Source organism: Amia ocellicauda, chromosome 10 (assembly GCF_036373705.1).
Source record: "Amia ocellicauda isolate fAmiCal2 chromosome 10, fAmiCal2.hap1, whole genome shotgun sequence".
Classification (NCBI taxonomy): domain Eukaryota; kingdom Metazoa; phylum Chordata; class Actinopteri; order Amiiformes; family Amiidae; genus Amia; species Amia ocellicauda.
Window position 1 is genome coordinate 21,422,015 of NC_089859.1, and position 13,966 is coordinate 21,435,980.

The 13,966-nt window shown below is 43.5% G+C and overlaps 1 protein-coding gene across 1 annotated transcript; it reads left to right on the forward strand.

Moving 5' to 3' along the window:
* Window positions 1-172: 172 nt before the first annotated feature.
* On the forward strand, window positions 173-12,938 carry umad1 (UBAP1-MVB12-associated (UMA) domain containing 1). Its single transcript, XM_066715524.1, has 4 exons — window positions 173-329; window positions 1,245-1,347; window positions 8,231-8,316; window positions 12,405-12,938. The coding sequence occupies exons 2-4, from the start codon at window positions 1,266-1,268 to the stop codon at window positions 12,657-12,659; spliced, it is 423 nt and encodes a 140-aa protein (XP_066571621.1). The 5' UTR covers window positions 173-329; window positions 1,245-1,265; the 3' UTR covers window positions 12,660-12,938.
* Window positions 12,939-13,966: the final 1,028 nt, after the last annotated feature.

The following is a 13,966-nucleotide window of genomic DNA, read 5'->3' on the forward strand; positions in this document are numbered from 1 at the left end:
GCAACTATATGTCACAAGCATCTGGCGAGTGATATATCCTGGGCAGAGGGGTTGTTATAAACTGTCGGCATCCTATGTTTGAATAATAGAAACAATGTCGACGTTGAGCATGTCAGCGCGCACATTGGCGACGGTCCCTGACTGCTGTCGCTGCCGACGTTGCGGAGTGACGTTGCACCAGGAAGTGCATTGTAAACAGGATCCATCTCCCAGTAACGGCCTGCAGTAGCTCCCATGTCAGGAGAATACGGGCTTAAACAGCAATATAACAGTACAATAGACAGATCAACGCGTTTCTGTCTGTAGAGGAAGACGGCGGCGTCACTAGTGTAAGTATCACATCTGCGCTCAATGTCTTCAGGGCTTGGTTGTGTAAGAGTAAGAGTGCTCTTCTCTGTTTTAATGTGTTGTTCACTTTCCCGAGAGACATGCCAGCTACGACAGCAGAAAGGAAAAACACAGCGTGTCCTTGGCATCAGCGTACTGTCAGTGAATTATTAGTATATTATACAATGTAACCAGTCCTGGTCATTATCTTTTTTATGCCCAGAAATACCACATGTTGCGCCAGAGCAGAATTCAGGATGCGTTCCAGAATCATTCAGATTATTCTTGCCTGCAATGAATCAGTTCATCTACTGATGAGTTTGTCTTCATGGCGGGCTATGGGAGTGGTGAATAACACACACACACACACACACACACATGGACGCAGGCTCGCCCATCAGTACACAGCATTATTATAGTGAGTCGTGCACAGACACGGACGAGTGTGTTCATTCAGCACTGCAGTGTATCAGACACGCCGTTTTCATCTGCATGGCTAGTGAGGGCGTTGTGTTTAATATACGAGGGTCAGGGTCTTGATTAAACTTGCATTTGCATGAGTAAATACGTTAGTGTGGGCCAAAAGGGAGTTCAATCCCATCAATATATATGTTAACCTTTATTATATTATATATTATACAGCTATATGTTAGGACTGAAATTTGCATTTCTCTCTCTCTCTCTCTCTCTCTCTCTCTCTCTCTCTGAACAAGGCATTTTAATAAGCAGAGAAGTTAAAGCTCAAGTTTAAAAGTTATTTTATTGGATTCAGGACAAGGAAATCAACAGGTTTTTATTTATTTCAGAAGCACACATTATTTTGCACCTGGTGCTTTTGAATATATTCATTTGTCTCCTCATCTGTTTCTCATTTCACTACGTTGTCCCTGTTTTTACTCTGAGGTCTGTCTTTCCAGGATACCAGGCACTCGGCTGAAATGTTCAGTTTCCTTGGACTTCGTAAAGAGTCGTCAAAGAAGTCGGCCTCTGAGAAGGAAACAGATGGCTTTGTTATCGTAGGTAAGAAACTGCCGCCTCTTTAAAATGGACTGTCCAGCCGTTGTGGACAGCAGCTGCACTCTTTACATATAGATCTATAAGTGAGATGGTGCCTGTATTAGGTTATGAATGATGCTGTGATGATTCATTTTTCACTTTTGGTTTTGCATAAATAACTTACTGTATATATCCAAAAGGAAAGGCTTGTCAGATCACAACTAACCCCAGAGCTTACATCTCTAGCAAAGAAATGCAAACTGTAGTTTCCTGATCGTGCAGATCCACGCCATCATCACTAAATCTTCGTTTCCTCCCACCTGAAGCTGTATTCATCTACTCGAACTGTGGATTGATTTATTTTTAAAGGGTATTTCTTAAACAAGGTTACTGATTGCTGTTGTGAGGCTCGCCTCAGTGAGGTTGAGAGTAATTCAGATAAATCCCTGAGAGCATCGAGAGCCTGGCTGTAGTGTGCGTTGACCTGCGGACGCCGTGTTTGGTTCATAATCAGGCCTGGGGGTCCCATGCTGCTCTTACACTGTGGCTGAGGGGGAAGTGGTTATTATGGTTTATTTTTCTATTTTAGTACACTAATCAACAAACTGCTGAGAAAAGGCAAAAAAATCAAAAGTATTGTCTGTTTTTCATAAGTGTTTTTGGTTAAGACTGTGCTTTCAGTGCAGTCCTGCCAACTCTTCTTCAAATAAGTCTACGGATGTGAAATTGAATCACACTGATACACTGAGATAAAGCCACACCCATACCCCCATCTCAAAAATAATAATAATAACTGAATGGTCAGCAACATGGGCTCTTGAGAAACACCCTTCACAGGTCAGCCATGCAGATCCAACACATCCCTTACGGTCGTCACTTTCACTTCCCAAAGCCAGAGCTGTGCAGATGAATGTACGATGAATGAATGTACAAAATGAATTGTACGATCCAGTATTTTAAATAGCCCCGTGGCTGAAGATGTTGTGCAGTTCGTTGCCTCGTGTGTCTCTGCCACAGGGGTGAGGACCGTGTTCATGTGATCCCCGTTCGTGTGACACGCAGAGAGCAGAGCAGACGTGTGAATAATCCGGCTGCCAAAGGCTGAGGTGGAAATGCCATTATCCGAGCGCTGTGCGCATATCAAGGCCTGCTGTCCCACATTCGCTAATCCAGTCAGAGTAATCCCCCTGGGTGGCGTTTCTGGAGAAAAACAATGTGCAGTGTTCATTACTGACACTAGATGGAGGGTCGGGTCTGGCGTTCGTGCGTTGTGTGGCTGTGTGTAGGCAGTTTTGCGCAGACACAGTCGTGCAAACAAAAGTGTTTAATAATCTCTGTCGATTTTTTTGTATGCATCTAATTTAATTGGAAATGGTAGCACTTCTCCCACAGTAAGACACATTATCGTTATTATAGATGCCAATGTTTCTTTCTCTAGAAGTAGTAATAACTGTAACAGGAAACATAACATTATTTTTGATGTAAAATATGTTTTTGTTTCCCCAATTGAAACTGGCATTCTTCAGACATGATATTACTTTGATACAAAATAACTTCATCATAAAAAAGGCTACCTGTAAATTACCATCTAACTAAATTTAACATCAACATCAAAGGCTTAAGTTGCCAAGTTACTAATTGACTAGATGACACTTGTACATTTTCTCATGCGGAAATCATTATAACATTACAGACTACCAGGTTTCATGTTCAGATGCTAGACCATATCGTATCATATAACATTTCCCTCGTCTCTCGACTCCTAAACCGAGGACCGGTCCGTGGGGTCTGGCCGTGCTGTGGACAGTGTCTTAACGAAGGAACAAACATCTGAGAGAGGGCTGTGAGTTAGAAATGTGCAGCTGACATTTTCTCACAGCGATCCCTGTGAAAACAAGATGGTGGTGATGTCATGTACAGCTGCTTTCGATCTCAATGCTGATCTCTTTGTGGTTTGCAACGCTGGAGAAGAAGACAATGTTTTGCATTGTATTTACATACTACCGTTAAGCACAGTGGCCCTCAGTGTGGATTATAATGAGCCAGTGTGCGTGAAAATTGCTTTTTTTATTATTGGCAGAGCTTGAGAAGCCTCCCTGCATATTCTTAAGTGAAACAAATTAAATAGTCCTCCAGATAGTGAAATTATAAAGGCATGCATTTATTTTATTTTAAATTCAGAACGCTTACACTGTGTGCTGTGTGTCTTACACTTGTATACTATTTGATCTGTTTTTTTCAAGCTTAATTCTGTTATTTTGTGATATTATTTGTGCCAGTGGAAGTTCTACAGGAAAAAAGGAGACTCATTATAGTATTTATTTACATATCCATTCTGGTTTTATTATGACTTGCCGTGCTGTTAGAATAGAAACCCGACCTTTGACTGAACTGAACTGAAACTTCCACCCACCCAAATCTGCGGTTTAAAAATATACGGCAGAATCGAGCGATGGACTTAAAATCACGCAGTGTTGACCTGTGATTGGATGGGGAGTCAAAATAGTGTCTGCGATCGGGCCCGAGTCCTGCTGTTTGGTCACCAGTCTGTATTAGATGCACAGTTATGGACATGAACCACAGTTGTCCCGTCTTCCCTGTCAAGTGTGGGGATTTTGGCAGAGCATTCCTCTTTGAATTTCTATTTCATGTCCTTCTAGATCCCTCTCTGTGGGAATCTTCTCCTCGTACGAGATCACTGAGCTCGATAAGCTTCTTGTCACCTGCAGCTCTTTCCAGGGTGTTGACAAAACTGGCATCCTGGGGACTTTCTCTTTCTTTGTATCGAGGCTGATACAACGCAGAAAAGTTGTCTCTGAATTGTCTGACCTTGAGATGGAAGTAAACACAGACGTTAAATGTTGCAGTAATAGGAGTTGTATTGTGTTTCAGTGATGAAGGTAGTGGTGGACAGCACTGCAGTATAGTGTTGTCTGGACTGGCTGTTTCATGCACCGTTAAATACACTTAATAAAAAGGCATGTTGCGTATCTCTCGTCTGAGACAAAGGCTGCTTCTAATACACGCATGTTCCCCGAGCAGCTCTTTGACTATTTTTAAACCAGCTCCGGTCTGAGCAGTTGAGCAGCCCTTCAGGTCCCGTTTCTACTTTATTTATAATTTTGTTCACTCAGTTGGGGTCATCACACAATCACAAACGCGAGGTCAGAGTTTGGTTCTAAGGGATGATATGAAAGCATGGCTGATGCAATTTGCGTGTGTCCAGGTTTATTCTAGTCTGTGCACATGTGACTCCGGGCTACGTTCACATTCACTTTCACTTTGCTCTTCGTTTTAAAAGAAAATGGGGTGGGGGGGGGGTTAATCTTTCCGTGAACTTCAAATAATTGCAAGTACTGCTTTTAATAAGACAATGTGCTGCCCTGATGATAACTCACTTTGACAGACTTCCCACATAAACAAAGTTTCCTGAGTCGACAGTTATTAGTATTCTTTAAAGATAGATTAAATTGTAGCCTAAGTAATAATATTCCATTCAGCAGAGTTACAATGTTGCAGGGCTGCGGTTTTAAGCAGGTTGAGACAAGAAAGCAAATTGTTCTTTTTCCAGTGAGATCTGGCACAGATTTCAGTACAGCTTTATAGCTCATGTATACGTTTAATTTAATTTGGGATATTTACAGTGCTTTACTGTGTTGCAGTGCACTATTTTTGTGCATCGGCAGCATCAATACCAGTCTCACAGTCTCTCTCCTGCATGAGAGTTTCCAGTTGAGAGGCAACCCACTAAACTTATGTTGCTTTTGTGCTCCTTCTGTACGCATCCTTGTGTCCGTCGTCCTGTTTATACACCTGCAGTTGGAGGCAGACAGGTGGCATTTCTTCTCTAATGAAAAGGGTTTCTCTTGCAGCTTTCGGGCTCTTATCCTAAAAACGCCTTCGTCTCGGCGTTATGCAAGATACAGATAAGCACAGAGACTCCCCCCCTCCCCGAACGGCCTTTTTTGCCGCTGATAAGGGGGTTTATCAGGTGCAGTAAACTGTCTGCACTTGTCTTTGCTTCGTCAGTTAAAGAAGCATTGCCATGTTTTAAATATGAACAGGGGGCTTTTGTTTTGCAGCTGGCAGGGCTTGTGTTAACTTCCACACACAAGGTTATTCTTTTTCCACTCCGATGCACACATGCGCTCCCCCACTAGCGCACAAGCCAGGCCAAGACAAATTTGTAATGTGTAATGTACAGTAACACTGTAAATGTTCCACGCAGGCCATTTTGTCAAGCACGGCCCTGCATCTTGAGAGGTAGCAATTGTAGAATGTGAAGGAAGCAACCAAGTATATCCATGTGGCTGCCGTGACCCCAGCGCTGCCCCTGCACTCTGCGGTCGGACACGCGGGTCAGGGGACGAGGACACACTTTTGTTTTCACACGACTCCGCGCTGCTCACAATCCGTGCCATATTGAAAGCCCTGCGGACGGTATCCACTTACAGTAATCGGATTAGGACCCATCTGGCCTTTTCTGTGTGAGTCCTCGATACAGGTCAGGATCTTTCTGTCTGGATTCCCGTTTCTGGACCGGGTATAGCTGTGGTTCTGTACGATGACGGGGTTTGCTGGCTCTTTTAAAGGCATCTTTTAAAGGCTGATGGTCTGTGATTAAAATAATGAATTTAAGGGTCTGCTTATTGCCCTGGGATTGAAGGACTTCTACTCTGAAATCCTACCTGAAAGCATTAACTGGTGTGTGAGAGTTTAAAATCTATAATTGTTAAAATGGGACCAAATATTACTTTAAAATATTAAACATGTTAAGTCTGCATATAGATATAGCTTGTATAAACCTGTTAATCTGGCTCAGGACCTAATGCACACCCTGTATAGTATCCATGGGGTTGTCCGTTCTTTCACAATGGGGGGACCAATATGTAGAGAGAATGCAGCTTGTCTTCAAAAATTGATATTATGTTTCTCCTTATTATGACTTAAGTGCTTTTGTGCATCTTGAATGTCACTGAAAGAAGTGTTTTTTAAAGTAGACCGATTTCATTAGAGGCATCAACTTTAGATGCTTGTCTTTGTGTGTGCGTTGACCAGTGTTGTGTTGCCGGTGAAGACAATTGTCCAGTCGGTGCTTTTCTTTATTGGGTGAATGAGAAGCTGTGAAGACTGCGATTGCCGCAGCTGTTCTGCTCTTGGATCGACCCTTGAAACCCTGTGTCCCCAGTCAGAGACGCTCGGCTGCTGCCGTTGTGTTGAGTCTGGGAGCCGAAAGCCTCCTGTTTCCTCTCGCTGCCAAGTTCACTTGTAGTTTATAGACAGAACATGTTTTAGCAAATGCTACGTTCGCTGTAAAAATTTTAGATGTTGCTTTTCTTCAGGCTGAAGCTGTGCTGGTGCTTTTATTGGCATCTTTTTCTCCCTTTCGTTTTTTTTTTTTAAAGAACGGTTGCATCTGACTATGATACAGTTCTGGGCTCCACACTTCAAGAAAGATATCGCTGCTCTAGAGGCAGTTCAGAGGAGAGCAACCAGACTTATTCCAGGTCTGAAGGGAATGTCCTACTGAGAGACTGAGGAACTGAACCTTTTCACCTGGAACAGAGGAGACTACGTGGGGACTTGATTCAAGTCTTCAAAATCATGAAAGGCATCGACCACATCAAACCAGAGGAGCTTTTCCAGATCAGCAGGGACACACGCACCCGGGGACACAAATGGAAATTGGGCTTCAAGGCATTCAAGATGGAAAACGGGAGACACTTCTTCACACAGAGAGGCGTCACAATCTAAACAAACTCCCCAGCGATGTGGCTGAAGGGACAATTTGGGAACATTTAAAAATACACTGGATAGGATCCTTGGATCACTTAGTTATTAATGGACATCAAACGTGCATGATGGGGCAAATGGCATCCTCTCGTTTGGACACTTTCTTATGTTCTTATGATGCGTTTACCAAGTCATCTTGTTGTGAACTGTGTATTTTGTACTCTGTTGTGTAGTGCATGGATTCATCTTACAGACTGACTAACAACCTTTCCATGCAATCAAGATGCTTGACAAAGAGGATTTTCCATATGTTATTAAGTGGTTGATTGGGTTCATATAAATGTTGTCATCGTAAATTGTGTGTGACAAAAAGCATGTTTATAAAGTCTTTAATTGGACATTCATAGCGCCTATTGGAGGGGTCCGGGTCTTGTAACCTTCTCCCCTCCGTGGAAAGATGAGAGCAGTGCAAAAAAACAAACAAAACTGGTTATCAACCTACAAATCTGCTGTCGGTTACTTATTCACACAAAATCCCTGTGTAGGGAGAAGATGATACAGGGGAATAAACGGAGAAGTACCGCAGATGTTTTGTATAGCAACTGCTCCGCTTGTGTCACAGCGTTCCTGGGAGGACTAATGCCCTCTAATCCACTAACGTTATCATAAAAACCACACATTAATCTTGGCTAATCCACATTATTGACCTGCTTGCCATAATAAAACATATTTAGTGCTCAAGCCTTTTTTGTGGAGGTCCGACAACTCCGGCAGACGGGATGGCGGTTTATGTAAAAGAGAGATGGGCGACTGTGGGGCCCGATTAGCAGATTAGCGGCTGTTCGTGTTTTTGTTTCTCTCTGTTCCTGCACTATAGTTGTCAAGAGATGAGTTTAATCCCCTTTAAACCACGCTGCCGGTTTTGTCGTCCCCTCAACAGTATGATTTTAATCTATACGGGTCAGATGGCTGCTTTGCAATTGATCTATTGGTACTGTGCTCCGATATGCACTAAACACTTTCATGAGGACTTAACATTGGCCTGTAGGAGGAGAAAAGAGAAATACCTTCTGGTAGAAATGTCCATTACTTTATTGTTTTTGTGTTGCAAACTGTGACGATGTGTGTGTTGATCGCAGAGTTTGTGTGTAATCTTTTTGTCTGTCCTTCGCAGGGGAGACAGTGGAGGAACAGAGGCAGAAAGTCCAAACGATGAATATAGCTCAACAAGGAGCCCGTGTTATCGTCCAGCCATCATGGGTAATTATGTTTATTTGATTAATGCAACCTACATCCGAATGGCTGTTTAGCATCTGACCAAGAAAAGGAAACTGAATTTAATATCGCTGAAGAGAAACTTCTACTGGTTCTGGTAATTTCCCCTGAAACTGTCAAGAAGTGTGTGTTGGGCTTTACTACTACTTTATTTCTACTCCCCATAAGTATGATGCTACTCTGTGTATAGTCTTCTACACCGATCAGCCGTAACATTATGACCGCCAAAACAGCCCTGACCCGTCGAGGCGTGGACTCCACTAGACCTCTGAAGGTGTGCTATGGTATCTGGCACCAAGACGTCAGCAGCAAATCCTTTAAGTCCTGTAAGTTGCGAGGTGGGGCCTCCATGGATCGGACTTGTTTGTCCAGCACATCCCACAGATGCTCGATTGGATTGGGATCTGGAGAATTTGGAGGCCAAGTCAACACCTTGAACTCTTGATTCATCAGACCAGGCCACCTTCTTCCATTGCTCCGTGGTCCAGTTCTGATGCCCATTGTAGGCGCTTTCGGCAGTGGACAGGGGTCAGCATGGGCACCCTGACTGGTCTGCGGCTACGCAGCTCCATACACAACAAACTGCGATGCACTGTGTGTTCTGACACCTTTCTATCAGAACAGCATTCACTTTTTCGGCAATTTGAGCTACAGTAGCTCGTCTGTTGGATCAGACCACACGGGCCAGCCTTCGCTCCCCACGTGCATCAGTGAGCCTTGGCTGCCCATGACCCTGTCGCCGGTTCACCGCTTTTCCTTCCTTGGACCACTTTTGATAGGTACTGACCACTGCAGACCGGGAACACCCCACAAGGGCTGCAGTTTTGGAGATGCTCTGACCCAGTCATCTAGCCAACACAATTTGGCCCTTGTCAAAGTCGCTCAGATCCTTACGCTGCCCATTTTTCCTGCTTCTAACACATCAACTTTGAGGACAAAATGTTCACTTCACTTGCTGCCTAATATATCCCACCACTGACAGGTGCCATGATAACGAGATTATCAGTGTTATTCACTTCACCTGTCAGTGGTCATAATGTTATGGCTGATCGGTGTATATATCCTCCAAAACCAGTGTGTTGGCAGGTCTCGGATAACAGACCAAGGGAGAATCGTTTACATTTTGGATAAGCAGAGTAAAGCAGAATAAACCATGGATTAGTTTTCAGATTATAAAAATCCAGCAGAGACCTTGGAGAGACTGACTCTTAATTAAAGTTGTCCGAGTTTAAAGATGATCCCGATCAGGACGGAGCAGCACATTTAAAAGCAGACATGTGGACTGTGAATTTACACTCGCCCTAAGCCTTTTACTTGCAACATAAATCACCGGACAGAGGGGGATTTTGTGTATCTCCTGATTAAATGTAATCCCGGTTTTACTTAATATGCTGTCCGTTCTTCATCCACTTTCCAATGTTGTTGTTCTTTGACTGATTGAGCGTTATTATAAATATATATTATTGTAAAAAAGATGCCTGGGGAAAGAAGTATTCAAGACAAAGAGACAGAGAGAGAGAGCTGAAGTATTTTCCTCAATCCTTTTGCTGGAATAGTTCAGTGTCAAGGTACCACACAAGATAAGTGTGTTTTATTCATGAAATCTACTGTTTTCAGAGTAAACCCATTTACTAACCGTGTGTTCTGTGAAGGAAACGTTTAGATTTCTGTCGTGAAGTGGTCTTGTTTCCAGATGCACTTGTTTTTGTTGTGCACTGCTGAACACCGCGGCACAGGTGTTGAGTAGAGTAGTAAACCGCCACCACTGAATCTCCTGGCACAGCCGTTGCCCTGAACTGTGTCTGTATTTTCTGTAAAAACATTGAATGAGCCGTGCATGCATTGTACTGGAGAAGTAACTGTGCAAGTGTCTGTATTTACTTCACACTCATCTAGGACTGAACATTCACTTTTCTTTTTCTTTGGAAGGCTTTCAGCTACTGTAAATAATTAAAATGCAGGCTAACACCATGAAACAAATGGCACAGAGTTAGTTATTCACTTGTAGTAAATGCACGTTTACCACTGCATATATCAAACATGTAATACATTTAAAAAAAGAAAATCTAAGAGTTTTTTGTTTTTGTTTTAGTTGTTGATTATCGGTCCTTTATTGCAGAGGCTTCAGGCAGAATGGATCTGTTTTTCTCGGAGAGCAATGAGTAGTTTACTGGTTAAACTTTATCCTGGTTTATTGTGCTGTAAAATCACTGGAACCTGCACCGCATCACACGACTGCACAACTGCACACACATTAGCATATCTCCTCCGAGCAAAACCTGACAAATCCGCCCTGACACGGTGTGAAATTTAAAGCACTGATTATTGAAATCCCCCGCTCCTCTAGTTTGTGCGATATAGTGCGGTGCGTGCTGCCTGTGAGTTATAATTGTCTTATTGTGATGATATACAGAGCTCTGTTTAAGTTGCACCAGATGTTTAATAAAATAAAATATAAAACTACAAATTAAATGTGATCCAGAGAGAGTGCTGTCCCCTGCAAAGGAGACTTTGATCTTGCTGTGCCCTTCCAATTAAATCCTATTAATAAATAATCTGTGGGTGCCATTGATTTGTTGTGTAACCCAAGGAAGGGTCCGCACATCCCCGCGGCGCCCTCATGAGTTATTAATCACACGGTTGTGAACTCCATCGCTTCAGAGGCTACCGCACAGTTGCCTCCTGACCTTTTGTTTCGTGGCTGTCTTTAACCCACGTTGAAAAAAGGCCACCGTTGCTTTTCAGCTTCGTATTTCGGTGTTTTGTTTGTTTTTGTTTAGTTTTATCCCTTTAGTGTAGGATACTTGTGTACGTTTGGCAGGTTTTGTTGTTGATGACAGACAGTGACAGAGCAGTAGTGTGTGGAGAATGGCTGTCGATTGCTCTCTGGTCCACAGTCGGGGCCCCCAGCTATGAAGTGTATAAAAGGCCGAGCTGTTTCACTGCTCTCAGCTTTTTAAGTAGCCCTGTACCCTGGCCTCGTCCCACATTAAGAGCCGGTGGTCTCGAGCTGCCACCCTCGGCTGTCTTTTTCTCTCTTTCTGTTTTTTGTAGTGGTTTAAATGTTTATTTATGTTCCTGCGCTGTTCTGCTAAGCTGTGCCTTGCACCTGTCTTAAAGGGCCAGTGCTTGTATTCTGCTTTTTGAACACAAAAGGGCTGTGTGGCCTGATTTGAGCCAGGGATACAGAACGGCATTTGTGTTAGTGCCGTTGGCCACAGTGAGCAGTTACTTTACTAAAGCAGGGGCAGGCCGTTAGCTACACTAGAAGCTGGGTGTTTTTTTTAATCGGAGGAATACGTTTGGTTTTGTGGTCTAGGACTCCTCCACGATATGATGGTTGAAATAGTACATCAGAACCATTGAAATTCGACTGCGATTCAGAGCTGTCCTCTGCCTTGCAGGGCTGAAACAACCCTGACTCATTTCTGAGCTGTTGCGTTGCTTTACTCGAGCAACTAAATGAGTCGTTTTCCTTTTGTGTAGGCAATAGGATTGAACATACAGGTGGTTCGTTTTCACTTATTTTCACAGCTTGCTGTTGATTTGAGCACAGCGAGATCTCACTCTTTATCCCAGCTTGGCTGCAGCTGAAGTCTACCCTGATGGACTCAGACTTAAACGCATAAAATAAAGGGTGTAAATACTTCAGATAACAACTGTATAGATTGCGATGATCAAATGGTGTGATTTCAAATGATAAAAGGTTGGCAGCGCCCTTAATCTCATGAGAATGTTTGACCAAACCTCATGGATTATTACGCACCGGTAACATGAAATCGTTTTGCTTCAGAGCCTCGTGAGTAAGTCTAATCTGACGAATGTTTCAGAGAGACTGGAGAATAAGAAAGGAAACGCATTAATCATCTTTAGCACCAGAGGGGGGAGAACATTCAGATTACCTTTCAAATAACTTGCTTTTTATGTGGTTGTGACTTCTGTTCTCAATTCGTATACCTCTCTTTGTCTCGGGTTTAGATTCCACTGGGTTGATTTTTTTTGTCAGACAATATACAATTTCTTTTGTGCATATGTGTATAAATCACTTTATCCCCCCAACCTTTGTGTTTCAGACCGCCACGGTGAGTCCGGCCCGGCCCGTCGACAGTGCCCAGCCTGCCCCACTGACCAATCAGGGCGCAGAGGTGGCTCCGCTGATGCCCGAGCTCCTGGGAGACGTCCCGTTCACCTTGGCGCCGCACGTCCTGGCCATGCAGATCGACGTCACCGACCTCCCCAACGTGCTGCTGTCTCAGGACATCAACGACAACCTGGCCAGCTTCCGCTATGACTTCACTCTGGAGAACTCTGTGCTGTGCGACTCCTAACACGACAGCGCGTCGTCTCTCTGCCGCGGGGGTTCAGTTATGGTAGCCGGGTTCGTGTTTTAGCTGGTGTGATCAAAAGCGATTGGAATCATGGTCATCAAATCACCAGCTTCTAAAATGTTGCCAAAAAAGTGAAAAAGAATGATTTAGAATATGGGGAAAAACAAAGCACTTGCAAACATTGGGTTTACTTAGTTTGTGGTCATGTACATAGGTAAGATAAGAGGATATTTTCATATTGTGTGTGCATGTGACCTGAAATTAAAACTATAACAAATACTTTATCATTTTACTGAAGTGTTAATGAAACCCCGTATGTAGCAATTCAGTGAGTAGCACACGCTTTGAAAGGAAGGATACCTTTGTGTGGTTTGGATTGCGGGATATTTACACTCGCCCACTCTCTCTCACATCTCTTTGCACACATTGTCCTTCCTAACGTGTCTTTTATATCTTGAAATAATAGTGTGCTTTGACCCTGAGGGCTGGAGTAAATTGGGCTTTAGCTGAATGAGATGCTCAACAACTAACGGTGTATCGAGGTCCTACTGGTTTTGATTCCTTCTGGGCTTCACATGCCTTGTAACCCAACCTTTTTATGTACTACACACAACGCAGTAACAGGTATCGGTGTCTGAAGTGACCTGTATACAACACTAGACCTGTGAGCGGCTGCAATAGGTTTATTTACGAGGCCGATATCTGCAGTCTGTATGGAGATCTCTCTCTTCATGCGCTTTGGAAGCCACAGAGACTGATTAGGCAGTTGAAACCGAATTGAAAAAACTCAGAAACTCTCGTTGAAGTGCGTTGGGCCACAGTTTCGATTACGATTGTCTCCAGTGTTCACTCTCATTTTCCCTGATTTGCCGATGATCTGATGCGATTATCTGGTCAGGGAAGGGAAAGGTGTCCTCAGATGCAAAGAGACAGCCGAGCTCCTGTCGTCCTTGTGTCATGGTTCAGAGAGGATCATTTCTAGAGATTTCTGTGCGTGAAGAGCTCACCTGAGGGGAGATTACGGGACGCTGGCCAGTCCCCTGTTGTGTGTGTCTGGAGCCCGGGGCGAATTGTGAAGCAGAGGGTATAAAATGATGGGTGGAAACACAGAATTATTCTGCTTGAGAAGGAGAAACGTTCAGGGATGATCCGATTGTCTGAACGTTAGTTTTATTGAATATTAAAAATGAACACTGGTTAGTTGTAGAAGGACGTTTCAATGGTTATCAAAGTGTAATTTGTGAAAATGCAAGACTGCGGTTTTGTTTTATCAGGTGTTTGACTCACAGTGATCAACTGGTAAATAT